At 42.3% G+C, this 27,977-nt stretch overlaps 1 protein-coding gene across 3 annotated transcripts; it reads right to left on the bottom strand.

Annotated features, from left to right (window-relative positions):
- Positions 1 to 42: 42 nt before the first annotated feature.
- SPOP (speckle type BTB/POZ protein) lies at positions 43 to 27,977 on the bottom strand. 3 transcript variants are annotated; one of them, XM_088532652.1, is made up of 10 exons: positions 27,883 to 27,977; positions 12,402 to 12,544; positions 11,808 to 11,929; positions 9,990 to 10,141; positions 9,759 to 9,919; positions 6,291 to 6,468; positions 5,651 to 5,706; positions 5,091 to 5,213; positions 1,328 to 1,470; positions 43 to 617 (listed from the first exon to the last, which is right to left on the bottom strand). In XM_088532652.1, exons 2-10 carry the CDS (start codon positions 12,477 to 12,479, stop codon positions 473 to 475), a joined length of 1,158 nt encoding a protein of 385 aa, XP_088388778.1. In that variant the 5' UTR covers positions 12,480 to 12,544; positions 27,883 to 27,977; the 3' UTR covers positions 43 to 472. The 3 variants fall into 3 exon arrangements, with proteins under 3 accessions (XP_088388778.1, XP_010224049.1, XP_088388779.1); XM_010225747.2 differs by having other exon boundaries at positions 9,759 to 9,886; XM_088532653.1 differs by lacking the exon at positions 27,883 to 27,977 and adding an exon at positions 27,188 to 27,280.

The following is a 27,977-nucleotide window of genomic DNA, read 5'->3' as shown; positions in this document are numbered from 1 at the left end:
CCCACCATGTACTTCCTTTCCAGAACCTCCCTGGAAATTCTCTTTACACCCTCAACGCTCTCTCCAAAGCTAAAACGTCCTCTTGCTCCAGGCATCTGACGATTTGTTCTGTGCTGCCAGACGCAGAGACGTCGTTTCCCCCAGTACCACTGCTGGGTTATTCCGACCCGGGCCGGCGCCTAAACCGAACCCGGTACTTAATTGACTCAGCCAAGTCGAAGGGAACACACAGACGATGCAGCGACAGGGAATCTTTAGGTTGAACAGCCCCAGAGCCCCAGGCCCACCCTCCCCCCTCTCCCCAAGTTACTTGGTGCTGTTTTAAAAAGTCTGGGTGTCACGAAGCAGTCTTTTCCCCCCAACAACAGAGTAAAAGCTCCATAATTTCGCTGTCTACCCTGATGGTCAAGGTTAGAGCAGCAGCAGCTGGCGCTGCTTCCAGAAAAACATGGGGTGGTGGAAAAACTGGACCTTAGGATTGCTTCAGTCGCTTACGCGGGGGCCCCAGAAAGGGACACTGTGCAGAGGCCAGAGAGCGATACGCCTCGGCCACCAAATGGGGATGTGACACTACCATCGACTTCCAGCCCGATGTCTCCATGACGTCAGAGGCATGACTAGAAACAAGAGAGAACAAATCCCAAGTTACTGATCAAGGATAAAAAAAAGTCTAAATAACATATTCTTTTCATAGCCCTAAGGAAACTCTTTTCAGTTTTTACTCTGGGTGTATGTTAGATGCGTTTTGCGAAACTCGAGCTTTTTCTCTGCTCTCAATTTTATTCTGTGCAGCTCTTCAACCTGTGGATTAGCAGCTCAAAGCACACGTGATCCTGGGCGGAGGAGAACAAGGAACACAATGCTTATCTGTTCTGACCCCTTAAGCACTTAAGTGTTTTAAATCAATATAGAAAGTTCAGAGACAAGCTGCATTAACTGATCAGTAGGGCTAAAAGTACTTCTGGGCATCAAAGCAGTGGGTAGTTATTTTTCATTTACTAAAAGCACTGTTATATTCTGTAGTACAAACAGTCCCTTACTAACCAAGTACCTGTTAAGAGTTCTCAGGATCACAGGATTACCCTCAAGATGGCCTAAAAGACAATCCTGCTGCACTGAACAGTGTCAGCAGGACACGGCTAATCAGTCCTTAGGACAATGACACTTCCAGAAGGACAAATAAATAAAGGATCACAAGGGGAGAACTAAAAGATAGAGAAGAGTGTCCCCTGCGTGTAGCAGTTCACAAGTTGTAAACCCTTTTGCTTGCTTTAAATACATATGTATCCTCCAGATTTGTTGCCTCCTGAAATAAGAGTAAACTCACTAGTTAATGAAGTCCACTGCTTGAGTTTTTAGTTGATCAGCACTATGTAGGTCAGCCAGAATGAGAATCTCAGCTGCATTTTCCACGGACAGGTTACTGCACAGCGCATCCTCGCACATCACCTTCAGACGTTCCAGAGCATACTGCAAAATACAAGCCAAAATACGGTTATAACAAAGAAAAATTACCTCCTCAGGCCCAAACTGAAGCTCTACTTGTGCTGCTTCACTCTTCAGTAACAAAAACTACTCTATTATGCTGAAATGCATTTTGCAAAGCGAAGAGATATCTGAACTGTGCTCAAAGAAGTAGTGACCAGCAAAAGAGGAGAATCATTATGTGCCCACCCTGAGGAAAACAATGGATAGGAAAATACCCACCAGAACTCTCATCCCAGGCTTCTGGTGTTACAGGTTTACTTGGTGCTGTGGTCATGCTTTGAAATGAGAATTTCAGGTCACCTTTTACATCTATTATCTCTATTAATTCAAGGCACAGAACGCTGAAGCCGAATGTCTGTTCTTACTCTAACAGTGCACGACGGCATTGCCCAGGTTCGGTGGGAAGAGTTATGTAATAGTGAATGCTCCATAGGTGCTCCAGTGATGTTTAGGCAGCTTTCACCCAATTTCTTTGCTGTTAATGGCCTGTGTGTTAAGATCAGCCTTGCTCAAATCTATGTTACCAGTTTAACATTAAGATGTTAAGCAAATACCCCTGATTTATGGTGATTATTTGGGTGGAAATGAAATACTGGGTGGAAATGAAATACACAGCATGTTTGTACAACCCTGGCAACAGCCCTATTCTGACTTCATTTTCTCAGTTTAAGGGTTTTTAGCCATTCAGTTGCACATTTACCTCAACATTTTTAGGTTACAGGATTACACATGTCAATGGTTTGAGGAAGCCAAAAGATACTCCTAGAAAAAGAATGCTTTATAATAAATTTTCATGTAACCTGTGCAGCACTTTTGGTCAGTGCAGCACTTTTGGTCTTTTTGAAACCATCAGACATGACCAAGATTTTCAAAAGCAACACAGCGATCTTTGGTGGGCTTGAAAAGCAGCTTTGTTCAGAAAACTGGGAGGCATCAGTTACCAAGGAGTGAAACCCAAACTCCAAATTGCAGTCTGCTGGAATATCTGAGCGGGGGCACCACCAGACTGAGCCACTTCTGAAAATCTTGGTATATGGGATCTGATAATAAGGTTTGCAGCTCTTTGGATGACATAAACTGAAATTCTGAATATTCTGCATCCATCATTACCTATCAAAGGGATAAGGAGAGTAGTCACTTCTAATGAAGGTCTTATATGAGTAATAGCATTAGCACTACATAAACTGTCCTAAAAATTAAACACTTGAAATTGAGTAACATTTCTAAAAAAGGAAGCTTAGGATTGTTAAGTTTTATCTAACTGCATCTGAGAGTGTCCTTCGTCCTGTTTATAAGGTTTTTAAAGCTGAAGAGGTTCCACAAACGCCAGTTCTTCAGTGTGAGAGGCTGCACTCTGAATCAACACCCGGTTTGCCCGGATTGCTCTGCCAACCTGCACGGGGAGCTGGCAGCCAGCTCCTCTTCATGGCTTGCCATAGGAAACGCACTGCTGTTATCAATCGATTTTACATTCTGATGGAGACTTCATTCCATAATGATTAGATTTAAATGAATTATTTTAGATCGTTATGACATTATTTTATTTAAGACTCAACAATAATAATTGCTTCAAGTGAGGCACGGCACTCGTAACCAGGATAGTTTTCTCCTAGCAGAACATCTGAGAAGGCAAATCAGATTTAGTTGCTTAGTCTGTATCAACAGCTAAAACAGTTCCAAATGAGGGGCAAGTCATTAGTTTATATTATTGTCTGTCAGTAGCTTAAAATGCAGCAAACGAGGCTTAAAATTATTCCCTTTGTAAAATGAATATTCTCTTCCATGCATGTACAATTTTTATTTGGATTTTCACTACGAATAGCTCAGCTTCTAATTACACAGTTGAGCAAAAGTAGCCATTCTGGTCTCTCAGGTACCAAGATTTCCCCTTCCCCCCTTTCTTAATTACACTTAAAAAAACCCCCTACCTAGTAGCATCCTTACCCAAGAGGCTGAAATAGTATCTCCTGGGTTTAGAGGACGTGTTTTGTTTTGGTTTTGGTCTAATTACATATTTTCCCCAAGAGACAGGAGGAGCTCAGATGAAGCTGTTTCAGTCTCTTGAGTAAATATTAGATATTTTATGTGCTTTCATGAAAGAGTTTTTATTTTTGCTTTTAAAAGACATACAACGAGTTTAAAAGGAAAAAAAACTACATTAAAAGCCAAGAAATTCAAAGTTAAAGCCGACTCTGTCCTTAATGTACTACTTACACTTGTCTCGGTTAAAGATGGTATGTGAGCTCTCAATCAATACTCTTTAAATATTGAATAAAATGTGGCAATGATCATAATACGCCCAAGAATCTGCTTGCATTAGTTCCCATTTTTGTTCTAGTCACAGGGACCAGCTAATGGCATATGGAGCATTTCACCTCTGAATCACCGTTTTTGATCAAGCCCAGGTCTGCAGTGACAGGGAGTTTGATGGCCATGTGGTGGTTTGCGTGGAACAAGGTTACATGCATCCACATCTTAAAATCCACCACCCTAGCTGGCACCCACGAGAGAATCCAAGGACTGAAGAAGCATGGAGACTGAACTACGCTCTCACCCCTAGAGGTGCTCCCTCCAGGTCAGAGTTGAGGCACAGTGGCAGGGCAGTGTGGAGAATCTTGCACTGCTGCTACCCGTGCTGAACCTGTTTGATGGATAAATAGACGACTTTAGTCTCCAGTGCTGTCAAACTGGCACCTTTCACCAGCACTAGGTTCACTTGCAAAAGAAAAAAAAAAAAAAGAAAAAGAAAAAAAAAGGAGAAGGAAATAAACTTTCGGTTATATATTACGAATTTGCACTGGTTAACAGGGCTCGCTGGCCAGCAGCGCAATCTCTTCGGTCCTTGGTGCTGCAAAGGGAAGTAGACAGAGCCTGACTGGCTAGCTAGGCCACGGCGCTGCGGGGACTACCAGCAGCCTTCCCATCACAACATCCCCGACAACTCCCTGCAAAAACCACAGCAGGGTTAGGCAGCAGGGCTTCCTCCAGTGCACCCCTTTTCTCCTCAAACAGCAGGGGCTGCCACTGCAAAAAGACAAAAACAAACAGCAGGACCTTCCCACTCCGTATCCGGCACTTTAGAGCATCCCTTGAAGCTGCTGATACCAACCAGACCAGGAGGAGAAGCAGCCCTGGCTGCCGAGACAGAACACTGCTTGGGAGATTTGCTAACAGTCAAGCTAAAAAAATATTGCCAGGTCAATCCTGCATTTTTCTTCTCATCCCCAGTTCTCATGCTAGGTCATGCCGAACAGAGATGACTTCTGAAATTTTAAGAAAATGCTTAAAAATGAGCAGTTGAGACAGAAAACCTTGATTGTTGTATGTTAAGTAAGAGAACAAATGTACTCTATTATCCTTATTCTGTGTAGGTTTAGGACAAATATTTGCATTTCAAATTATTTCAGAAGCTTCATTTACATATCTATACTACATCCAAGTTTATCTATACACCGCAGCCAGTTAATGGAGCAATTCAAGGAAACTGCCCAACCACAATGATTCCGTGGAAACCTTCCTGCAGGAAATCTCCAAGGAGCTCTGTGTAAAGCAAGGCACATGTCATTGCTGGTTCCCTGAACAGCCATAAATCCCAACTGTACCTTGTCAGCAGCTGCCAGCAAGTCATCAGCCATTTTGTCAAGATTTGGTGCCTTCCCCGTGTAAATAAAGCACATCATTTCCTTAAAAACTTCAGGCTCCACATCATTGATTTCAACCCGATTCTGTATCAGAAAAACAAAGCTTATTAAGATCCTGACAAGGTGCTAAAGGATTCTTTCTACTCTAATTCTCCTGGTATTTGAAAAAAATGCTACAGAAAAACAATCTTTAGAACATGTACTACCGTGAAAAAAAAAGAAAACGAAACAAAAAGGTGCAGATGGAATGAGAAATGTTCTAAAATTTCAGAACTTCTCCCTTCCCCTATCCCATCCCTGTCTCTTCCCCAAGAGTAACAAAGGTAACAGTTGCCTCCTTGTTCCCTTTCATCCTCCCTCCAGGGAAGTGGAGGCAGAGACCTGCATCTAATGTGAAAAAAAAATAACAGTTAAATTGTGACGATAGTCACAAACACTATCTAAGAAAGTTAACTGGCTAGAGCTGTTAAGAGCTGACCAGAGAGCTAGCTGGAAAAGTTCTCCTTCCTTTAAGCACTTACCTTTTTACTCTCCTCCATCTCGTGTTCAAACATGGCGCTGAAAACTGGGGAACGAGCTACGGCAGTGGAAAAAATAAAACATAGTTAGAAGCGTTCTTTTTTTTTTCCCCTCCAGAAGGAGCTAAGCTTAGGCTGCCAACACCTCGATATTTGTCCTGCTACTTAATGGAAGGAAAAATTCTCCCGTAGAAATAGCACAGGTCATGACATAACGTAATGCGGGCAGCATACCCTCAAATCCAGGTATGACAGGATTTCTTGTGTCCTTTCAAACACGGCTGCAGAGCACACTCAGGTATGTTTGATGACTTCACGAAAAAAGAATTTTGTTCAAGTTCTCCTCATAAATGCTTTAAGAGGACGTGACGGTACTCTAGGGCCACAACATCCTCCTACCAGGCTTGTCTTAGGAGGCAGGCAATTAAAAAAGAGCAGATATTTTTTCCTTCTCTGTAACTGTACTGTGATAATTAGTTGTCATGTTCCCAGAACAGTCTCTTACTGCAGCTCTGTAGTTAAAAGGGCTGCAGAAGGCTCCTTTAAATGGGATATAACTAAAAAAAAAAGACCTTATCAGAGCACTCCACTCGTCATCAAGACGTCTCCTATCCCGCCAAGGCCCCTCCGAGTCAACACCGACCTGCTAGGATGGCTTTGTGAGCCTGGAACTCCTGGCCTGCCACGCACAGGCAGCAGTCCGTGAAGCGCGAGTTCTCCCAGAGTCCTCCCAGCTCGTCGGCCAAGCGGCACTCCGGCACCTTCACCATGTTCATCGTGTTCTGGCCGGAGATGTTGACCGAGTCCTGCACCACGCTCACCTGGGGGGAAACGGGAGTGAGTGAGCGGCCTCCCCGCGCCGCACAACTAACCTCGCTGTAAGCTTTTGTCTCCAGGGCAGATGGAAAGAAAAATCTGACACTCCAAACAGAACCCAGTACAAATAATTTCTCATTTTTTGGCACCCTTTCTAGCCTGCCTTGACCTTACTGATTCTCTGCTCTTCTCCTTATTCAAGGTGGATAAGGAAGGGTTAGATTGCAAGAAAATTTAGGCTACATGTTAAGGAGAAAAGTTAATAATGCTAAAGATAACGAGGTATTGAAGTCATTGGAGAGGCTGTGGAATATCCATCGAAGGTCTGCAGGAGAAGGTCAGATAAGTGCTTTTCAAGAACAAGGACTGAGGCCTCTAACTTGGGAAGGAACGATTAGGGCCCTCTCCTGCTAGCTTTTCTGGGACTGAACCACAGAAAAACGTTTTAAGGACACAAAAGGGTACGAGGGTGACAGAGCACTGGAACTGCCCAGAGAGGCTGTGAAGGCTCCTTCTCTGGAGATTTTCAAGACTCACCTGGATGGCACCCTGTGCCCTGTGCTCTAGGTGTCCCTGCTGGAGCAGGGGGTTGGACTGGATGATCTTTAGGGAATTCCGTGATTCCAGACTGCCCAGTCCAGCCCAACTCCCCCACTTCCTCCACGTCCACAAGGAGCGTGCTCTTCCCTCTGCCCATAGCTCTACCCCTTCCTATTCCCAAACCAGCCCTCCCGTGCTCACCTCACGCTTCACAACACTAACAGGTTTTCTGCTCAGCCCCAAATTAATGGCACTTCCATGTCATTAAACCACAACTTCGTTAGTTTCCTAAGGAATTGGAACTTTATTTCTTCTGCTTTTACAGACATCATCCTTGACCTATTTTTTCCTTTTATCAACACTCTGAAACTCTCCCCAATCAATAACGCCACACAGACAGCAGCACAAATGAATGTGAACTATATAGGAAACTTTGATAAGCCAGCACTAAATGCGCAAACACATGCACAAAAAAGGTGTCTGACCAGCACAGGACATTCAGAGCAACCCAAATGCCTTCCAGTTGGATACCAGAATTTCAATTTCTTCAAAAATCCAGTGTGGGTTCTAACTGCGTTAGAATCAAACAGTGACACGGGACTAAAAAGCATCTCCATGCAAAATAATGAGGAAAGATCAGGAGAAGGCACACAGTTTACTGATCATCAGCTCTAAACCAGACAAGGTTACATAGAGACCCAAAATTTCTGCCACTGGCTGCTGAATAACCAACATGGGAACCACAAGAGTCTATTTAACACAAAACTCTTATTTCTCTTAATTTAAAACATGCAGTAAACCACAGGCCCTCTGGAGCAGACTCACTCAGGAAAGACCAGAGCAGCTAAGACCATCCTGCCATAACGGAGTGAAGAAACAAGCTGACTTACAGGGAAGCAAGTGTGGGATTAGCTGCTGGATTTGAGGTCTATGGATTTAGGCATGGTTTTGCTTAAGATATTTGCAACATCTTTGCACAGGTAACAATGCTACTTGGCTCAATAAAGAGCTGTTGCTGTAACTTTGGGAATACTGCTCTTTTCAGAGATAGTAACGATTTACCTACTACGTCGGAATATGATTTAAACAGCAGAAAGCAATGCAGTTGGGATGTGTACAATAAACTCCACCTGCAAAATAGAGGGCTAAAAATTCCCGAACTGACAAGTAAACGAGGTCAGACTTGATGATGCTTGACAAGGATCATCATTCTCTGCCTTAACAGCATCTTCATTGAGACATCATCTGAGCTCAGAGCAAGACATGAACAGGGAGCAAATCGCTTTTTTTTCAGCCTAATAATACAATGAGCAGCTGTAACCAAAGGTCTTGCAACAACCTTCTGCTCCACAGAAAACTCGAGCGTACCCCAACGTAACAGGGCACTATATGAAGTACTGAGTACTATATGAACTTAAAACTTCTATTACGCTTATATGTACAACAAACTGAAAGAGAAAAGCAGTAGATAACGAGGCCATGCGGAGCCAGCAGCAAATTTTCTCTCCCAGAAATCCAGGAAAAAAAAAAAAAAAAAAAAAAAAAAAAAAGGGGAAATGCTAAGCTGAAGTGTCTGAAGAGAATAATTTGGTGAAGACTGGATTGACTTCATTTCACATTGACTAATGCTGGGTCTCAGGAATTTGTGAGGGCAACAAATATAAACGTCTCTCATATTATTTTTTAGGTGTCATCCCACAATGGTAGTTTCAATCTCACCTATCATGCGGAATTAATTGTTAAACCTGGGAAATGTCACCTAAGACAATCTTATCCTGTCCCAAATATTGTTAAAAATGTTCAAGGAAGGGCTCCCTCCAGGACAGTAATGATTTAAGCAACTGACTGAACACATTGAGAGATGTTTCCTTATATATTTAAATATCTAAGTGTTTATGATCACCAGACAAAAAAGAGCAGAAAAAAAGTAGAGCTATTGGGCAGCTTTGACTGAAACAGTCATTCCTGGAAGATAAGAAAGGCAAGAGAAAAGAATCCATTCCCACAAAAACAGACAAACATTGCAGGAGAACCAAAGAGAGGATGACTTTTCTACTTGTCCTCTAGCAAAAAAATTACAGCTACAAGAGGTATTTTTCAGTTAAAAATACAATAGAAATAGAACCCAGAAGCTCTGGAGACATCGGAGAGTTTAAATTTGCTCATTAAGGTTTTGAGACTTAAATACCAAGCTTTGGAAATAACTTTCTGCACCTTTGTCTGACCTAGCTACTACTGAGTGCCATGATTTTTTTAAGCAGCTGTAGAAAAATAACACCACTACAAATAAGCAAAAATTAGCTATACAAAGCCCATTGTCTTTCTAAAGTAATAATAATAGACCTTGTGCACACCCTTGGGAAGCTAAGGAGAAGTTGTCATCTTTACTCAGTTGCAAGTAATGGTCAGTTCCCACTACAGACCTTGCCTTGCTGATTATCTCCAAAGTGCTTCAAATTAAGGTGCACAAATGGGTGACAATATTAAACCAGAAGTGAAATCCAGTGATCTTAATCCTACCAACATCTCTGGTAAAAGACAAATGCAAAAACAATGAGGAAAAAAAAGGAAAAGAAAAAAAAAAAAAGCAATGGGATGACTCACAACTAAAACACAAACAAAATCAAAAAGACTAGAAAAACAGTCAATATTTTTCCTGACACCTCTGACTTCTTAAAAGCAAGGATGACAAAGAAAGGCACATCTACCTTAAGCTAATGGAATTGTTATCTTTTGGTTGAACAGGAAGACTTACCTCGCAGAAGAGAGTGAGTTTGTCATCCGGAAGAAGTCCATTGGCCTCATCCAAAAGAAAGTCTCTCCTAATAAATTTTTTGAATCCCCAGTCCTTGCCTTGTACAAATCGATACGCCCGCTGGCTCTCTGAAAGAGAGATACAGTGCTTCAACCAAACAGCTGAACGCCTTGCATGAACAAACAGAGAGTGACAAACAGCTCATCCCAACAGACAGAAGTTTTTACACACCCATTGCTTTTGTTTCTTCTCCTTTAGCGTTCAGGATTGAAAATTTGAACTTTGCTCGAACTTCACTCTTTGGACAGCTCACCAATAATAGATAGAGGGATAAATAATCTTTACTTTCTTCATCCAAGCCTTTAGGGTTCACACGTAAACACCTGTGGAAACAAGCATCCGAATAAGTTGTCGGGAATGGTTTTGAGCAGGTAATTCATAGCTTTCAAAGAGAGACTACAGCATAATTTTCACAATAATGTGTAAAGCAAATAAGTTCTGCTTAACAGTCACTGAGCCACAGGAAGAGATAGGTAAATAGATTAGTGCTGTGATTACAGACTCATGTTACATCTCCAAGACTGGCAATAACTCACAGGCAGATACGTAGCTATGTTAACTATAAGCAAAACAGGTCAAAAAAAAACTCGAGGGAAGCAGCTTAACACACTGAAAAACATCTTGGATGACAATTTTCACAAAAGGAAAGAAATAGTAGACTAAAGGCGGTGGATTAAAGTAGCACAATAAATTCGGAGAATTGGGAGGCAAAAGTCCACAGGAAGCAACTCAAAGGCAAAATGCATTCCTGGAAGGCTGGTTGTTTCTCAAAAACATGATAATAAAGCAAAAAGGAGACGTGATACTACACAAGGAAAGCTATGAAGTGCTGGAAGAGGCTAACTCATATGCACTTCCTTGACCCCAAACCTGAGACAGAGTCTAACAAGAAGCAAAAACTAGGCCAAATGACTAACAGCTCAAGCACACAGCGACAAAAATCAGAGATCAAGGCATTAGGATGAGATCTGTCTAGCTGAAGGTTATAAAGGTAAGTAATTTAATATCAAAACGCAGTGCAAGGTAAGCACAGGTCTGCCACCCAAAGGGACACAAATCACCTTTGCTTCTCTCTCCTTCACACACACACACAGAGCTAAGCTAAATTTAGTGCCTTATTTGCTTCAATCTCGACTAAGGAGATGTAAGCAAACAAACAAAAAATGCTAAAACACTTAACATCATCAGCAACAAAGGAAGAAAAAAGAGAAGTTCATGATATCTAGTTCATTTTAAGCCATGACGACTTGAATGAACCAAATGCCCACAGATCTCGTAGGTCAGACAAGATTCAGAGCAGAACACAGTCTGACCGAAGTTCTCAGAGTTACTGGTAATTATCTTTGAGAACTCAGGGAGGATTAAAAAAAAAAAAAAAGCTTTAAAGGACAGGAAAAGGGTAAAAAGAATGTCATCTTCAAAAAATGAGCAGAACTTCCTGAGCAGGAGTTACAGAACACAGAGATAATTCAAGGTACCACGTTAAGTCTCTAAATATATAAAAAGGTGCCATGAAGAGAAAGCTAATGCAGCAGCAATAGCCTTAAGACACGAGGGAGAAGTTTATAGTGCAGTTAGGAAATAACATTTTAGCAATATGCAGTATTAAGGGCCAAAATGGGGAAGGGGTGCTGATACAGAGCTTGCATATACAAGCTGTGGAATCTCACTGGAGATTGCTAAGAACTCATTAGATGAACATCAATTATGAAACAAACTTCAAGACAGATTATTAATTCTCCGTGCCATGTCTCAGCTTCCAGACGGGATGTGGCCTCTCTTCCAGTCATGCCTTCCATTAGTTTTGATGTTTTCCATTATCAGAAAAACAGCACAAAAAGCTAGATCCTCACATTTGTTTTACGTATCCAAAAATAATCTTTCCCTGTGTATATGTTGCACGCAAAAGGAAGCGGGAACTCTTGTGCAGCACATCTGTTCTTGATACAGTTTGCACAAATGGGGTGACCATCTCTGCTGAGATCTTACCATTTCAGCTTATCATTGGCTCCTGAAGAAAAGGTTGAGCTCTTGATGACCTCCCCCATTTCCTCTCGGCAGAAACTGAAGTTGTTTATGGTCCACATGTAGGAAAACTTCACCACCTTGATCTGGAGATAAAGCCAGAAAGCATTAGAGCTACTGCTACCCACAACGGGCCACTTAAAGCCAAAAACTAAAGTAATCCTTAAAGTTTTACCAAGTCATTTGTGTGACAAATGACCCCCAGGCAAAAGCCATCCTAGCTCTGAAATGGGCAGCAGTGGTAGCTGGACCATGACAACTTCTCCAAATGTTTCCAAAGTTCCACAAAAGACAGACAGTAAGAATGGGGGTATAAAGCTTATTTTCTACTGTTGCATTGGAGAGTTGTAGAAAACCACATAACTCCCCACCCCGCCACTACGCTAACAGCTCTAGTGCAAGAATTTGTAATTAAACCCAATGAATTGCTAACTATATTCACTGTTAATGAGTCTCACATCCTCTGAAAAGCTACGCTCTACATTTTTTGGAATAAATTTTGTACCACAGGTTCTAATCCCGCTACCTGGCGAGCATCTCGGCACACCGTGGACTTACCTGAGTGTAGCACCAGCTCTCTGCTACGGGTCCACTCGACATTTCTGCCGGAGGAGGAGGACTCGGAACCCTTGACATCGCCAGTTTGAAGATTAAACAGAATTTCACAACTCAGTGAAAGAAAGTTATAACAGGTCTTCACCCTGTCGGTTTCCCAAAGGGCAAAAACAAAAGGAAAAAGAAACAACAACAAAAAAAAGGATCTTCAGGAGTGCTGTTAAGTTTTGTGGGGCACTGGTAAAAGCAATCATGCTTTCTCCCTCCCCACCCCCAAAACCTTCAAAATGCTACATTTAAACATTTTCAAGTGTTACCATATGTTTTCTGAAGAGTTAGGCACACCAATCCACTCAATTCTTTCAATATGTCAACTTTTAATGGGAAAAAAAATCCAGAGTAAAATTCTTTTTGTGGAGGTGAAGGTTCAGGTAGGAGACCCCATTTCTAACTTGGATATTGCTACCACCATCTCAGTGTCTCCCTGTGTCCTCTCCCCTTTAACTTGGTGAGTTTCAAACGCCATCTCTAATAACCTGATGGTTCTACAAGTAGTGACACACAACTCACATTCCCAACAGCAAAGCAGGATCCCAGCTCTGGCAGGTTCAGTCACTTGAGCAGCTCAGTCTCTCTCCTAAAGCCTGGCTATTAAGGAAGCTGTTGGTACCCATTTCTCTGCTTCAAATCTAATTCCCTTTGCCCAGAGGGAAACGCTCATTTCCTTTACATGCTGGTGAAGTTCACAACATCTAAGCACTGAATTAAACTGTCATCAGCAGAGAACACACAGGCACAAAGACCACTGCCGCACACCTGAACCAACAGCCTGGCACCGCTGAGAAAAAACACCTGTAGTTACCAAAAGGGAAACGTTGAAACAAAAGGGAATAACCAATACTTTGCTGACTTCTAAGCCCCGATCCTCAAAGCAGATTTACAAAACACCCTTAATGGATAAGTTCAGAAAACAGAATTCCTCACCATGGCAGTAACAAACCCTCACACCATAACCGCCTGTTAACTACAGGTCCTGCTACCACAGCCGCAATTCACCCGCCTTTCTCTCACCTGTGCAGGACACAAGTGACCTACAACAATTCCGCTGTTGTTGGCAACCGTGGAACAGAGGCGAAGGCTCCGCGCTCCGTTCCCAAAATGCCAGCAGCGCTAAGCAGAGCTCTGCTCAGAGAGCAGAGGAAAAGGGAAAATCTTGACAAATTATGAAGCCAATAAACCACATCCCCAAGCAGTTGAACAAAACTTAGGCACTCAGCGGTTCTGGGGATGAATCTGCTGCCCAACCAACTTGGTCGCAGTCACTGATTCGGATATCCAAAACCAAGTTGGCCTCACTCTAAGCAAATGTTAGCAACTATCCGTGTTTCAAAATCTAAATATTAAAAGCCTCAACTTCACAAATAGCAGGATCCTAAGCTCACAATCTTCTACATAACAAAAATAAGCAGTTTTAAAATGACTTAATGCTTTGCGCCCAAGATAAGTCTTCTTGGAGAATTACAAAGTGAGGAACTGAAATAACCGGCACGTGGAGCAATGATGAGCAATATTTGTACACAGATAAATGCACTGCAGCTTAGAGGATTCATATGTACCCAGGAGGAGTTGCATTCAAAACTGCACCAGCTTCAAGAAACTTCTGCTAGAATATGAAGAATCATAGTCTCAAAAATCAGCTTAAGTAACAAAGAAGTTGCAACCTTTTAAGCTTCTGCCAGTGTCTTACAAGTGGCTAAGGTTATTTTTTTCACAGTAGCAGCACCTCCTAATAGTTCTGAAGCACCCAGGAGGTCCAAGGATTTAACCCTGTGGAGGTGCATACTTAATGCTATGGAAATGTATTTCCCAGGACAAAGCTCAGAGCCAAAGAAATACAGCCAGTGCCTTAAGACCTGAACTGCAGGGCAACAGGCACAACCATAAAACCAACCCGGTTTGCGTGGTGCAAGCAGAACGAGGAACGGGGTGAAAGGGACAGCAGCACGTCCTTACGATAGGTGCTTCCTTTGGTTTTATTAAATTACAACAATTTCTCTGAAGGAATTCAGTTAAAGCACCCTCTGTCATTCAAATTAAGCCAAAATGAGCAGACACGAGTTTTGGATACTTAGCTAAGCAGCCTATGTGCAACGCGCGGCCGTGCCTTGGAGGACACGGGCATTTCATTGTCTCTAGTCCTGTGTCTTTAGGGGACGGATCCAACCTGAAAATCCAGCAAGAAACACCTCCTCCTCACGTTTGTGAAAACTAGAACTTCTTGCTGGTTTTGGTCCCCATGCAGGAGGAGAGAAGATCCCAGCTTTTTCCTTCCCCTTGGGGATCACACACACACTGCTCTTCTCCACCCAGACTCGGGTATATTTTGTTTGCAGCTATTTTTAATCCACATTATTCCAGCAATCTGTTTTATGGCACAGGCTCCCCAAATGGGAGGCACACAAATGGCACCGTGGGCAGAGGAAAGGCAGAAAAATGGCACAGGGAAGGAGGAAATCTCTGAAACTCTCCTCCAAGCACCAAGTGTTAGGCTTGCAATAAACCCAGCAGGGAGGTCTGGCCAGAGGAGAGCACAGCGAATAAATAAAACAGAACAGCAAGTTACGAACCTGGACTTACTTTGCATTAAAACTACATTTAGTTTTGGTAATTCTAGCTTTTCAGGAACAACTTCCTACCAAAACTATTCGCAACACGATTTAAAAAGGAAAATAAAGTAGCTTAAGTATGTTTTTTTGTTATTGTTGTTTTGATTTCTATGAAACACACCAGATAAATCTGGCCAAAGACATCAGGACACTCCATACAAATTCCCAAAACACGTTGCCAAAGTGGTGCTATAGAATTAAACGTTAGTGCTCAACCATCCGCTCGGATTCTCTGCCTGTCGCTCCGCCTCGCTCCTGGGGGAGCTTTCGGCTGCTGCACATCCCAATCCCAGCCAGGTCACCGCGAGCTCAGCTCGGAGACACGCGGAGCGAGACTGCAGCAAGGGCCACTTGAAGCCTCCCGGTGACATTATGAGGCCATAACACAGCTGGCCTTAGGTGGCCTCACGGAAGCTTCACAGGAGATGACACCGATGTGAAAAGGGACGTGTCAGCCCCGATTCGAACCGCAGCACCACAAAGTGAGACTCCCGAGGTCAAAACACCCCCGGCAGCTCCGGTCTGTAACAGATGGAGGGCACTTTCCAGAGATGCGCGCTGTGGAAAAACAGCTATTTCTAGAAAAGAAAATGAAATTGCTTTTAAAGATGAACACGGTAATAAGCTCTGCAATAAGCTTGTATTTCAGGTAGCATTTGTACACCTTTACCCAGCAGCAGGATTTAGAGTATATTGCTTAAATTCAAAGAAAACACTGTTCACCGCCGAACAGTTACTAGGAACAGATAATGAAGAGTTCAGCAAGGAACAACTCCTCAATTTCTGCTGTTACTCTCTAGCCTGCTTTCCTGCAAAGTATTTATGAACAATAAATACCTACAAGGGCTCTACTTACTCTAGGTACACTGCAGCAATTAAGTATCTTTATGCACATATTGCTCAGCTGAAGGACACCAGAGGCTCTTTTTGGAAGACAAATTGTTAAGTTTAGTGGCAACACCTCTCTTAATGGTACAAAAAGGAGGGATTAATGAGGAGAGAAAGAGGAGAAAACAGCAAGTTTTTATGTTCCAACAGCACTCACAGAGGGCTGGCAAGGCCTGCGAAATCACACAACTTTCACACACTCCAGAAAACTTTAATCCTCTAATTCTAACTTCAGATATATATCACTTATCTCCAGGAAATAAGCACCAGATACCTTTAGCCAAGGATTGTAAAATTGGATACGTAAATAGATAACTGTGCGGCACATTGATCCAGCATGATTTTAAGACAGACTTAAATACTATCTCTATTTTATTCATATAAGAAGATTTAGAAAACTTTCTGTGGTACAAAGCCAAGGGAAATGCCTGAACTTAAAACAAGCAGGACTATTTGGTTTCCTATAAGCAATTGTCACTTTTATATGTCTTATATCCTTTCTCACAGACGGCTTCGGCAGGCAGGTGGTAATAAAAGTTAAGACAGAGTGCTAATAGAATTGCTGCATGCCACCAAGTCATTTGTTACACCTTTAAAATGACCCAAAAGGGACAGAGGGTCCAAATTTTAAAGTTTCTCTATTACTCAGAAAAATAGTTTTAGCGAAGGATATTAAAGATGGAAGAGAACTACAGATGCTTTGCAAGGTGATTAATTAGCTTTAAACTAGAAGTTGATAAATGAGTATTTTGAACATTCCCAGCATCACTGCAATGTACCCCTGCAGCAACCAAACACCTGAAACTTGATGGCGACATCTTTACTGTTACAGCAAATTATATTAAAAACCAAACCACTAATACCCATTACTGTCTTTTTGTGGAAATTTGAAGCAAGGAAAAACATGCTACCTCCTTGCTTACCAAGCATCCTATGGGAGGTAGCATACAAAAGGATATTAAATACAGCCTTAAAAGTGCACTGGTTTTAGCAACCGGCAGATGCTCTTCCAAACTGCAATGCTGAATAGCTCTTCTGCCAGGGACCCGCACTAAGTATGTTCTGAAGGGAACCACAACTAGCTTAATGTTATCTATACATTAAGTTTTTGAAAGCAGCAGGGCACCCTCGTGTTTATTTGCTCACCAACGCTTCAAGTTTTACCAGTTCACGCTCCCTCAGCGCCACCGTTGGCATCTCTGAGCTGGGAGCAGCCTGTAGAGTTCTGCAGACAGAGGTTTTAGGAAGACGTTTCATAAATTGATTGGTCATCAAAATGCTTTCTGGCCAGGAAAGGCAGAAAAGTTGAAAGTACTGGCAAGAACAGCAAGTCACAGAGAAAAAAACAGCATATTCCCTTACGGGACCCTGCAAGCCCATGTGCAGTCTGCTAGCGTCTCACTTCCTTGGGTATAAATAACAAACAGCACTCCTCTCTGGCCACAGCTAAAATTGCAGTTAAAAATAAATAAATAAATGCAAAATTCTCATTCACAATCACTTCCAGATGAAGGAATTTTATCTAGGAATCAGAGCCAGATGAGACCCTTTCTGAAGGGGAGGAAATGTTCCCTTGTCACCTTGTCCTAAGGATCACCTCCTGACCCAGCAGCTGGACTAAAGCCACCTGAGCTCAAATCTCCATTTACTGGAGGAACCAACAGCCAGAACTACCCCGTGAGCAGCAAAGATTTGATCTGAGAAAGGCGGGGAAAATAAAGTCCACAAATAATTTTAAGAGGCCTCAGATTTTTGAGCTAAACAGCTTGTCAGTGTATTTCTTTTTAAGACAAACAGATTCGTTTCTAAGAAGCCAGCAGTTTACAGAATGCTTTAACGTTTTTCGAGTACATTCTTCTTTTGCATACGTTGTTTGGTGAAAGGGAACTCATGGAAGTCCATAAAAATGTGTTTTGATCAAGTATTTCAAGAAAAGGAGCCGCTGTATGTGGACTACCCAAGAACCCCACCAGATGCAGAGAAGGGAGCAGGAAAGATCTAAGGGGAGCAATAAAGCAAGGGGATAAGAAAGAGGACCGAAGAAAAAGGCCATTACCTTCCTCATTTTTCAAAGCCTTGGAAAGGCTAATGGAGACCTGAATTTGCTGCTGCAAAAACAGGCCAGTTAAATAAAGGAGCAAAGTTGGAAGCAATGTTACCTAACCAGCAGCTGAACTGTTCAGATTTTAAGGTATACACCAAACGGGACATTACAGCCCCTTTTCTCCCCCTAATTGGAATATAGCACAGAAAAAAGCAAGGATGGGCTGGGCAGCAAAGCTTCCTGAGACTTTGTGCTAACGACAGATCCACCCTCCATATTCAGTTACAAAGGCAGGTGGAGGCAGGTGCAGAGAATTTCAGAGGCTGCCCAAAGTCGGCTAATTATTAACACAGTGGTGTAGAAGCAAGAGCATCAAACAACTTTTATGAATAAAATGGATTAAGATAAGGAATTATCGCATTAGAAAGATGAAAGCATCCTCTAATAAAAAGTTATGGCTTATAAGGAAGTCGGTTTTGTAAAAGTTAGAGGCTTATCCTGGAATAAAGTTATGTGTACAATTCTGCAATAGCAACAAGTCGTTCACTACCTGGGGAAAAAAAAGAAAAAGGAAATCAGAAAGCAGAAACCTCAATGTGAAATATAAAAACTTCACTGCACTTAGACGGGACAATAACTCACATTAAGTGAGCAGTGGCAGCGGGTGCACTGCAGCCTTCACTACATTCTGTGCTTTGCAAGCCCCAAGGATCTGACCGACCATGGATGGACTCTGCTGAAGAGCCCCAAAAAGCCACCGAGCTCGCGATGACACATCACATTTTATTTGAAAAATTCACCATTTCATTTAAAATAGTCAGAGAACAGACTGGATAATCATCACTATCATGGCAGAGAGATAATAAAAGGAATGAAATGGTATCCAATAAAAGATGCATACCTTACTAAAGGACCTAAAACCACGCATTTGGGATGCAGAATACACACAAATAACCCAGCCTATTTAAAATACTGTAGGAATCATCTCCCTTAACAGTTCAAAGTCTCTAGGCTTTTCCTTTTCTTTCTGAGGCAGGATATATTTTGTATCAGTCCTAATTCAGTTTACAAGTTGCCCTCATTATCCCCTTTTAGTAGTGTGCAGGCACCTGGATGGACACCTTTTCTGATACTTAATATACAGTGCACTAATTCACTTAAATTATATTCCAAAATATCAGAGAAGGCAGAACTCCTGTGGCTGTTACAGAGCAGTCTTTTTCTAAGTTGACAGATAATGAAACCAGAAGTTACCAAGAGAAATCATTATCACCGCATATTTAATAATAAATAAAAATTCCTTGTAACGTCCTGAATGTTGGTAGTCTGCTAGATTTTAGTTACTAAATTCCGCTTTTTTATGCTGAAATTAAAGGTTATTATTATTTTTGGCCATTCTTAGAACATTTCAAAACTTTTAAGCCAATCTTCTGGAAAAAAAAGCCACAGAAAGAGTTGGTCATCTCCAAAAATCATCATTTACATGGAACTCTTATGAGACGGGGAAGGAAAGAGGAAATGAAATGGGGCAGGGCAGGCGCCAGTGAAAAATCAGCACTGTAAGGAGAATAACAAACTTTACATGAATTTCCCAAGAAAAGAAAATCAACACTTTTAGCTGTAGACCATCCAATATCCCTCCTACCTTCTCAAGTATCACCAGAAAAATAGCAAACAAATAAAGCTAAATAGAGGAAAGACAGAGGAAATTGGTGGTAAGAGGCTGACGAGGGTTCTCTAAATAACTTTCTGCTTTTGCAAACAATCCTCCACCAAAAATGCCTTTGCTTTAGTCATTAAACCAAGCCATATTTTTGACATTCCTCTAGACTCCTTCTTCCTAATGTTTGAACAGATGCAGAAAACCGTATCCTCTTTAATCGCATCTGACCCTAACTATGAATCACCCACAAAGTATATTAGAATCACATCCATAGCAGTAAATAAATAAAAGCCTTGTGGTACTTCCAGGGATGCTTAAAGCTTAAACCTTCAAAACTGCGCTTTTCCCCCACCTCTGAATTTAATCAAGGTCATAATTTTTTAACTTATACCATAACTGTGCTCAAAAGAACTAAATCTTCCATTTCCTTTTCTCTAAATTCTGCTTCTTATCCAACATTTCCCTCTCCTACCAATCCATTCCTGACCACTGGTCTCCTCTCACAAGGAAAAGTTATTCAAATACCCCAGCCCACATCTTACAGCCTGAATAGAATTCTCTGTTCAATAAGAAATCTGATATTATTTTTGAAAAGAAGGGTTTTGTTATTGCCTGTGAACAGTGTTATTTTACATTCTCCCTCAATATGCTAATCGTAAAAGGATTTTACAACTTCAGTTTCTACTTGCACAATAAGATGTTACCTGTCACTTATTAAGTATATTTAGCAGCCATTTTAACATTTCATTTTCTTTTTAGTAAAACATTTGAACTTAATATGTAAGCCATCATCTGAATTAAAAGATTAAGACATAAATTGCCGGGGAATAGTACTTCTTCCCAGAAAACTCCCTAATATCCTCAGAAAGTCTGTCACAAAACATCCTGGTAGCAGTATGATTTTTCCCTGTGCAGATTGTTCTTCTCTTGTAATAGCCGCACACTGTTAAAAACACCTCACACCTCTAAAATCCCCACAGATTCCTACAGAGTTGAAAATAACTGAAAGAAAATGCCTAAGCAGTATGACTTGTAATCAAGAACACTCAGAATCAGCAAGAACAGAAAATTACGCAGGGCTGAATTTTTTCATCTCTGTGCTGAGCTCTGGTACCCAGCACTGCTGAGGGACTCAAGTGGGATTGCAGATCAGATCTTGAACAAGTCCCCGAGACTATAATCCCCCTGGGAGCCTTTTGTTTATATCAACTTTCCAGTGCTGCAAACATCTGGTAGCCTTCACACAGCATTTTCCAGTTGCCATCTTGCTCTGGTATTTCCAAGAGCTTAGCAGAAACCATTTGAGCTGAAATAATGGCAGAAATCATCTTCATTATTACTATGGAAATTAGGCTTTCAAATAATAAAGTTGGAGATTACAACACACGGCAAGAACTAGACATCACACTACTAGTTGCTTTCACCTCCTCCTAATTGCACCTTAGACCTGTTATGAGAATTATTTTAATCGGTGAAAGGAGCTAAGGAACAGGGGAAGAAAATCGAATTCCAAACAACTTCTGCTTCCAAACCAGCTACATTTTCTTCAAAAGTCAACAGCCCGCTGCTATAAAACATATCACACACACTTCAAGCGAGCAAAACCATCATGCCTTATTAATGTTAATCATCTAATTCACATTAACATAAAAAAAAATCACATTTTACTGTAAATCACACTTTGAAAAATAACACAATAATACAATTACAGCATTTGCCTAAACCAATATTTGAATATCCTAACTATTCAAGACCCAGATTATCTAATTAGTAAGACAAGAGGAAAAGACAAATTTGCATAGCTTAGATATTCTGTATTTACTGCAGTTTAGTAAATTGGAAAAGAGTCTGGGCCAGAGGCATTATTATATTTCTGTTTATATAAGTGATGCTACAGAAGCACAGCAGCAAGATTTGTTCTCTTTACTGCTTTTGGCATGAATGTTATCAATGTGTTACAAGTAAAAAAATCCCTAGTTATTTTCTTTGGATATGGGTGCTGATTTGCCGTCTTTTTTATTTTAAACATACTTTTAAATAGTTTTGGCATACTCATTTCATCTTTAGAAAACAAAGGGAAATATAAAAATACATGAAAAATGGATTCCCAGAAGATGCCCAGATTTCCTTCCCTTTTTATACCAAACCACTTCCATAAACTGTTTAAACTCCAGTCTCAACGATGAAACCACAGTTAATTTTGCTTTTGATTTCCTCCTATCTCCTCTTCCGTCCTTTTATAAACACTTTTAGTAGGAAGACTTCTATTTTTCCCACTACAACTAAAATTCAATAAGCTAGCAGGGAATATTATATTAAGCAAAACATCAGATGTCTGCTAGCCAGGAGCAAACTCAAAACCATCAAGTAAAAATCTTTACTCCTGAGTAATACTAGAATTTTTATCATATTTTCAGACTTAGTAATGTTGGCAACAACTTACAGGAAAGTTGTTGCAGAACATGCCCAGGATAAAACAGAATATAATCTGCTGTGATGCGTGTGCTTTTGCTCCCTCATTCAAATGATGTTACTTAGAGGTGAAATTAGGGTTGTTTCACAGTGCTTGTACTCGCTAGAAAACTGAAGGCACAACAACAGGTTGAAGGCACAACTGTAAGACACAACAGGTGCCAGCAATTTTCTAAACTTTAAACTCAAATACCTGCTCTGACAGACTTATCTCCTGGAACAAATATCTACATGATCAAAACCTAACGGAAATCCGTATAAAAATCCTCTGCATCTCAAACGCAGCAGTCAAATACTGTCCCGTCACTTTCATTTAATGTCCACAAACACCAAAAAAAAAAAAAAAACCTCAAAACAAACAAAAAACAAAACCACATGTCACGTTGCTATATATGCTTTTATGCATAACCTGTTGAGGCTGCACAGTTCTAGGAAAAAAAGTGCTGCAGAGGAAATGAAGGCAGCAGCAGAGCTGTGTCACTCACTATGATTTTGAAACCACCAAGACACATGTATAAGGTGAGGGTACCTGGCCTGCAGCAGCGTGGCTGCCATGCATCTGAGGAAGGGACTTCATGCTTCGGGAGCAGATTTTCAGGGAGGGAAGTAACATTATTTTTTCCCCACAGAGAAAATAGTTAATCTGTAGGCAAGCTTGGAGCCAAGTAAGTTAACTGCAAACTTGCACATCAATGCAGCGAGCGGCTGTTCCAGCCTCTTTATGCAGTGACACTTGGGAGGCAGCCAGGCCGCTCTGCACTGCTACACAGCAGCTCTGCTCGCTGGGGGTATTTGTCTCCACCTGCTCTCTAGCCTCATCGCAGCTCTCTCAAAACCATGTTTCTCACCCAAGGTTTCTGTTGAGACACAAAAACAAATCTCTAAATTACAAAGAGTTTCTTTTCAAAAGCAGGAGACATGAAAGTGAGATCTTATTAGCTTTAAAAACTAAGCTGGAGAAAGACAACTTAAATAATTTGAAAAGTTCCCTCACTCAAAAACATTGTGATTAGAGGAAAGTTTCTGTACAGGATCTGATCCATGATTTAGTAGGCAAATGGCTGCAGTAGGACAGGGAAGTTTGTGCTGAGCAAAGAATAAACAAGGACAAAAACAATGAAACTAAAACCACCCTTAGAAATACATGCATTTTTAAACTAAATTGCTTCCCCATCCGATAAAGTGCTGTAAAAAAATGTCTCTAAGATCAGTAACTTTTTCTAAGCCATCCTCTCTTTCCATGCAATTTTCCTTAACTACCACTTCTTGTCACTGTCTAATAGGGATATCTGTATCTTACATATATTTTAGAGATACTTTATTGAGTAAACATGAGGATTTATCCTTCGTGGAAAAGGAGAGAGAAAATAAATCACTCTTCAAGACAAATAAACTCTTTCAGCAACCTCTTCATGGACCACTTATGGATGCCCATAGTTAAGAGTTTAATTCTCCCTGTGACACTGGAAGACAAGCTCGCCACTTTTAAAACATTACATCATGATCTTTTCAGATTGATGCTGCATAAATGTCACTGGTATGACTGATGTGACACATATGAAACGGAATCAACTGTATTTCTGTTAACTCCAAGGGTAGTGCATTAATTCAACAAAAAATAGTAATGATTCAGAGTAACTTTAAAATATCAGTCAGTTAAACAGCAGTGTGCAAGCACACACCATAAATAAGTTTTCCTATCATGTCACATGAAACGTGTTCTCTGTGCATAATAAAGAATTGAGTTCTTAAGCTTCCAGTCTATTTTTAGACACCAGTGTAATATTACTGAACTTATATCTCAAATATTTAAGTAGTTAAAAATTCGCATACTCAGATGAATATTCTTTTTCCCTACATGATTCTCTTCAAGTTTTGTACAATGATGTCCTTTCTGCTGGAAAAGGATTGCTGTTATCCGGAGTCAGATCAATTTTTCTGAAGCACTAAAATTACTTTAGATGGTTCATATCCTAAGCATTACATCACACCTAATTTAAAATGCAAAATATACATGCTAGGTTTCTAGCAAGAGCCATTTTTAAAGGCCACGGTCCTGCAACAGAACCTACTGAACACAGCCCACAAGACAGGCTAAGGAGATCTGAGCTGAGATCTCAAGAGGAAAAACTTAATTCTGTTGTCTGTACATCTAAAGTTGGCAGTACCTTATCCATCTCTAACATCACAATGGCTAGAAGGATTATCTTCCAGTAAGCAACTTAGTATTTGATTTATTTCTCCCATGTTCCTGACATTATAAACTGCCATTTCTTAAGAATTCTAAATCTTAAGACCAACTATGCCACATAAAAAACTAAGACACAACTTCTACCACTAGCCAGAGTCTACTCACAGTATAAAAATGTACTCCCAAATCTTTTCCATGCATTTGCTACATAGTCAGTGGCTCTGTATCTTTTCTAACCTAAAAAAATGGAGGAAAAAACAAGAGGACATCCTCTGTACAGTACGTATTTTCTTGGATACTCTGCTATGCACATGGAGAAAGAGTTTTCCGGAATCACTCAGCTCCTTCCTTCTAAAACACAGCTACAGAGTCCGGTAAAGGGATATTCAACAACATGAAACAGGAAGAGAAACTTCAATATATTTACGGGTATATTTTCTGCAGAAAGTAATAAAAAAAAAAAGCAGTAATTTATGAATATCTTAATATCGTGATCGCTTCCTTCACTGCCACGTGTTTCTGGAACTTAGGCACATGATTTAAGAAGTCTCTCAAGTCCATAGTACAAGACAGAATGCAGTAGCAGCTCATCGTCAGACAACCAGAAAGTAACATCCGAGATATTTTTTTCTATAAAGCTATTTTTGTTATGTGTATCTGGTTGTATTTCCACTCGTGCCGAGTAGGAAACACGAGCAGTAAGAGATCAGAGCCATACAGCAAGGTCTTACATAATACTACAATTGTGCAGAAAATTGAGACAAAGCTGGGAGGAGAGAAGGAATTTTACAAAATTACAGCAATTATGTCCAGGCATGGAACTATGGGTCCTAGTGATGAAACAGCAACAGCTTCTGAACACAGAAGAAGGACATATCTTTGCCATCTCTGCGCCAATTTTACAGAAATAATGTCCAGGGAGAAATGAAGCAGATGTTTGCAAGTTTATAAGTCCACAGGATCAGCTAAGGCAGTGGAATGGCAAGTCACACAAATAAAACACTGAACGGAAGAGTGTGCCAAGAATAAAGCTGCTAAGTCCCTCTTATTGTAAACTGGATTGGTATCTAGAAAAATCATATAGGACACCAGACACAGTTCAGCGCACGTATCTAATGCTGCCTGTCCAGAGCCTCAGCTGCAGACCAGGAATTAACCCTGAAAACCCCATGGTCAGGCTGGCTCCAGGAAAGCAGTAGCTGCTAAAAACAATTCTACTCACCAGAATCTTCTAACACTCATCAGGTTTAATTAATCTAACACTAACACTGTTACCTCCCCTAATTTAAAGGATAACTAATTGTAAGATCAGCAACTCAAGCAGCAGGGTTTTTTTTTTTTTTTTTTTTTCCCCGATGCTGCTTCACTGTGGCTTGTGAAATCAGTGATGGTTCTGCTCCCTGGGACCACGTGTCAAACCAAAACTACTCCTTTAGAGCTCCCTCCATGATCCGTATCCATGTGCAGCTCCTGGAGGGTTTGGGAAGGAACATGAGTGGTTTAACAACGGGGGCAATCATACCTAAGTATTTTTAAAATCACTACGTCCAATTTGATAGCAGTTTCTTTAATATTATGGCAGGTATAGTTCTGTATTACCGTCCTCTACTGATCCAGTGACAGGATGACAGCTTGTGATGTACTTATGCTACCGTGTTATCCTGATCTCAACGTGCATCCATGACGAAGTACCATTAAAGAAAATCTGTTTTTTTAATTCAAACCACAATGAAACAAGTGGCATAATCAACCCAAATCTTTCTGGTTAGAAAGAGTCACTCAAAAAAGAAGTAAGCCTATTATATGTTATAATAAGAGAGAGGTTAACTAATGAAAGATTTTTTTTTTGCAAGGAATAAATAATAGTGGAAACGCTTCAGACTTTTAGAGGGCCTCACATCAAGCCACTCCAAACTAAATATGTAAAAAAAGAAATTACAAAAACAATTTCCCTTTCATAAATCACAATGATGATACTCTACAATCACTTCAATGCAAATGGATCTAATAAAACCGAGTTAAGAGAACAGACAACAAACAGGATGGCATTCCCTTGCCCCCAAAACAGAAACCCCCTTGTCAAAGAAACCAAAAAAATCAGACCCCGTTTCACAGGCAGCTTTGTAAATCCCACGATGGGGTATTTTACCCTTTTAATAGCATTTATCGCTAATCATGACAGTGCTTGTAACAAGCACTAGCACACTGCTGTCACATCGTATTAGCGACACATTTAGCTGTGAAAAGGGAGTTCTATCGCCTTTCCACACTGCATGATGATGCACCATTTCCTTTAAACACCACCACAGGCCGGAGCCGAAATACCCATACGGATCCCATGCGGGCTGAGCTCTGCCTTACGCGAGCAGCGAGTTCCCCGGTGACTCAGAACGGCGCCTCGCCATCCTGCGGGCCCAGCGCAGCCCTGTCACCCCTCGCTTGGCCGCGCTGAGGAAAAAACACAGGTTTTTCCACTCATTTCCTTTCTCCCACTCACGTCTCCTCACTCAGTTCCTGGTAACCCCACGGCAGCTCTGCCCGTGCCTGGGAAGCGCCTTCCCCGCAACTCCCCGGAGCGGCTCCCCACAGCCCGCCGCGGCCCCCCGCACTTTGCCAGCTCGCGCCCCTTCCCCGGCCTGGCGCGGATCCCCCTCTCCCAGCCCCTCTCCAACTCCTGCCCGCTTCCCACGGGCTCCTACCTCCTGTCCCTGACGGGGGACGCGCAGCTCCGCTCCGCGGCGGGGCGGGAGGCCGGAGGAGGCCGAGCCCAAGCAGGTGCGGCGGGTGGGGATGGCGTGTCCCCCCCCCGGCCCCAGCCCCCCGCTCCGCAGCCAGCCCCCTACACCTCCAGCGGCCGCGGGTCACTATTTGGCAGCATGTCCTCCTCCCCCGGCGCAGCCGCTGCGGCTCATTATTCCGCAGGTCCCCGCAGCAGCCCACTGCGCACGCGCCGACTTGACGGAGAAGCAGGATATGGCTCTACCCGGCGCCTCCCGCCCCCCCCCCGAGCGCATGCGCGGCGCGCTACGACGCCCGTCTCCCCCCGCCGCCGGCCGCCGCCACTGCGCACGCGCGTATTTCCTCGCCCAAGACCAATGCTTCCTGCTGCGCATGCGCGCTCTGCCGCCGCTCCAGCTCCCGAGCATGCGCCTGCCCCTCCCGGGCGCGCGCACCCTCGCTCCCCTCCTTTGCGCATGCGCGCTCGGCCCCGCCCGCCTCCGGTGGCTCCGCGGCTCACTTTGTGGCAGCGCCACGGCGCATGCGCGCTGCCGCTCGGGGTCCCCTCGAGGGCCACAGCTCACTATTTGGCAGGGAGCCATTCCTGTCGCAGTGCCATTTAAACAACCAGCGAGGAGGCGGAGGGGGGGGGCCCAGGGCTGTGCGAGTTTCTCACGTCGCAGCATGAGAGCAGCGACACGGGGACGCTGCCCCCACCCTCCCAAGGGAAACAGTCGGGAGGAAGGGGGGGGCTTGCTACCTTCCCTCCTCCCCTGCGGATTTTCCTTTTCCTCGCCCGATTTCCTTGGCTTCTTTCCCGCACAGCCCCCCTCCCACCTCACCTGTGCAGGACACCGCTGGCTGCTGTCCCCTTGCGGCCTCCTCATACTGCCCTAAACTGACACATCCGGGGCTGCCCCACAGCGCCGCCTCCCCG

This window comes from Tinamus guttatus, unplaced genomic scaffold (genome assembly GCF_059628265.1).
Source record: "Tinamus guttatus ecotype Peru unplaced genomic scaffold, ASM5962826v1 Tinamus_guttatus_pri_ptg000463l, whole genome shotgun sequence".
In the NCBI taxonomy this organism is placed as follows: Eukaryota; Metazoa; Chordata; class Aves; order Tinamiformes; family Tinamidae; genus Tinamus; species Tinamus guttatus.
This window is presented reverse-complemented; position numbering and strand designations above follow the sequence as displayed.

Coding starts and splice junctions, on each gene's coding strand:
- SPOP (XM_088532652.1), bottom strand. CDS start 12,479: ATGTCAAGGGTTCCGAGTCCTCCTCCTCCGGCAGAAATGTCGAGTGGA. Junction 5,707..6,290: donor TCACAAAGCCATCCTAGCAG/GTCGGTGTTGAC, acceptor CCACTGCCGTAG/CTCGTTCCCCAGTTTTCAGC. Junction 5,214..5,650: donor AGATGGAGGAGAGTAAAAAG/GTAAGTGCTTAA, acceptor TTTCTGATACAG/AATCGGGTTGAAATCAATGA.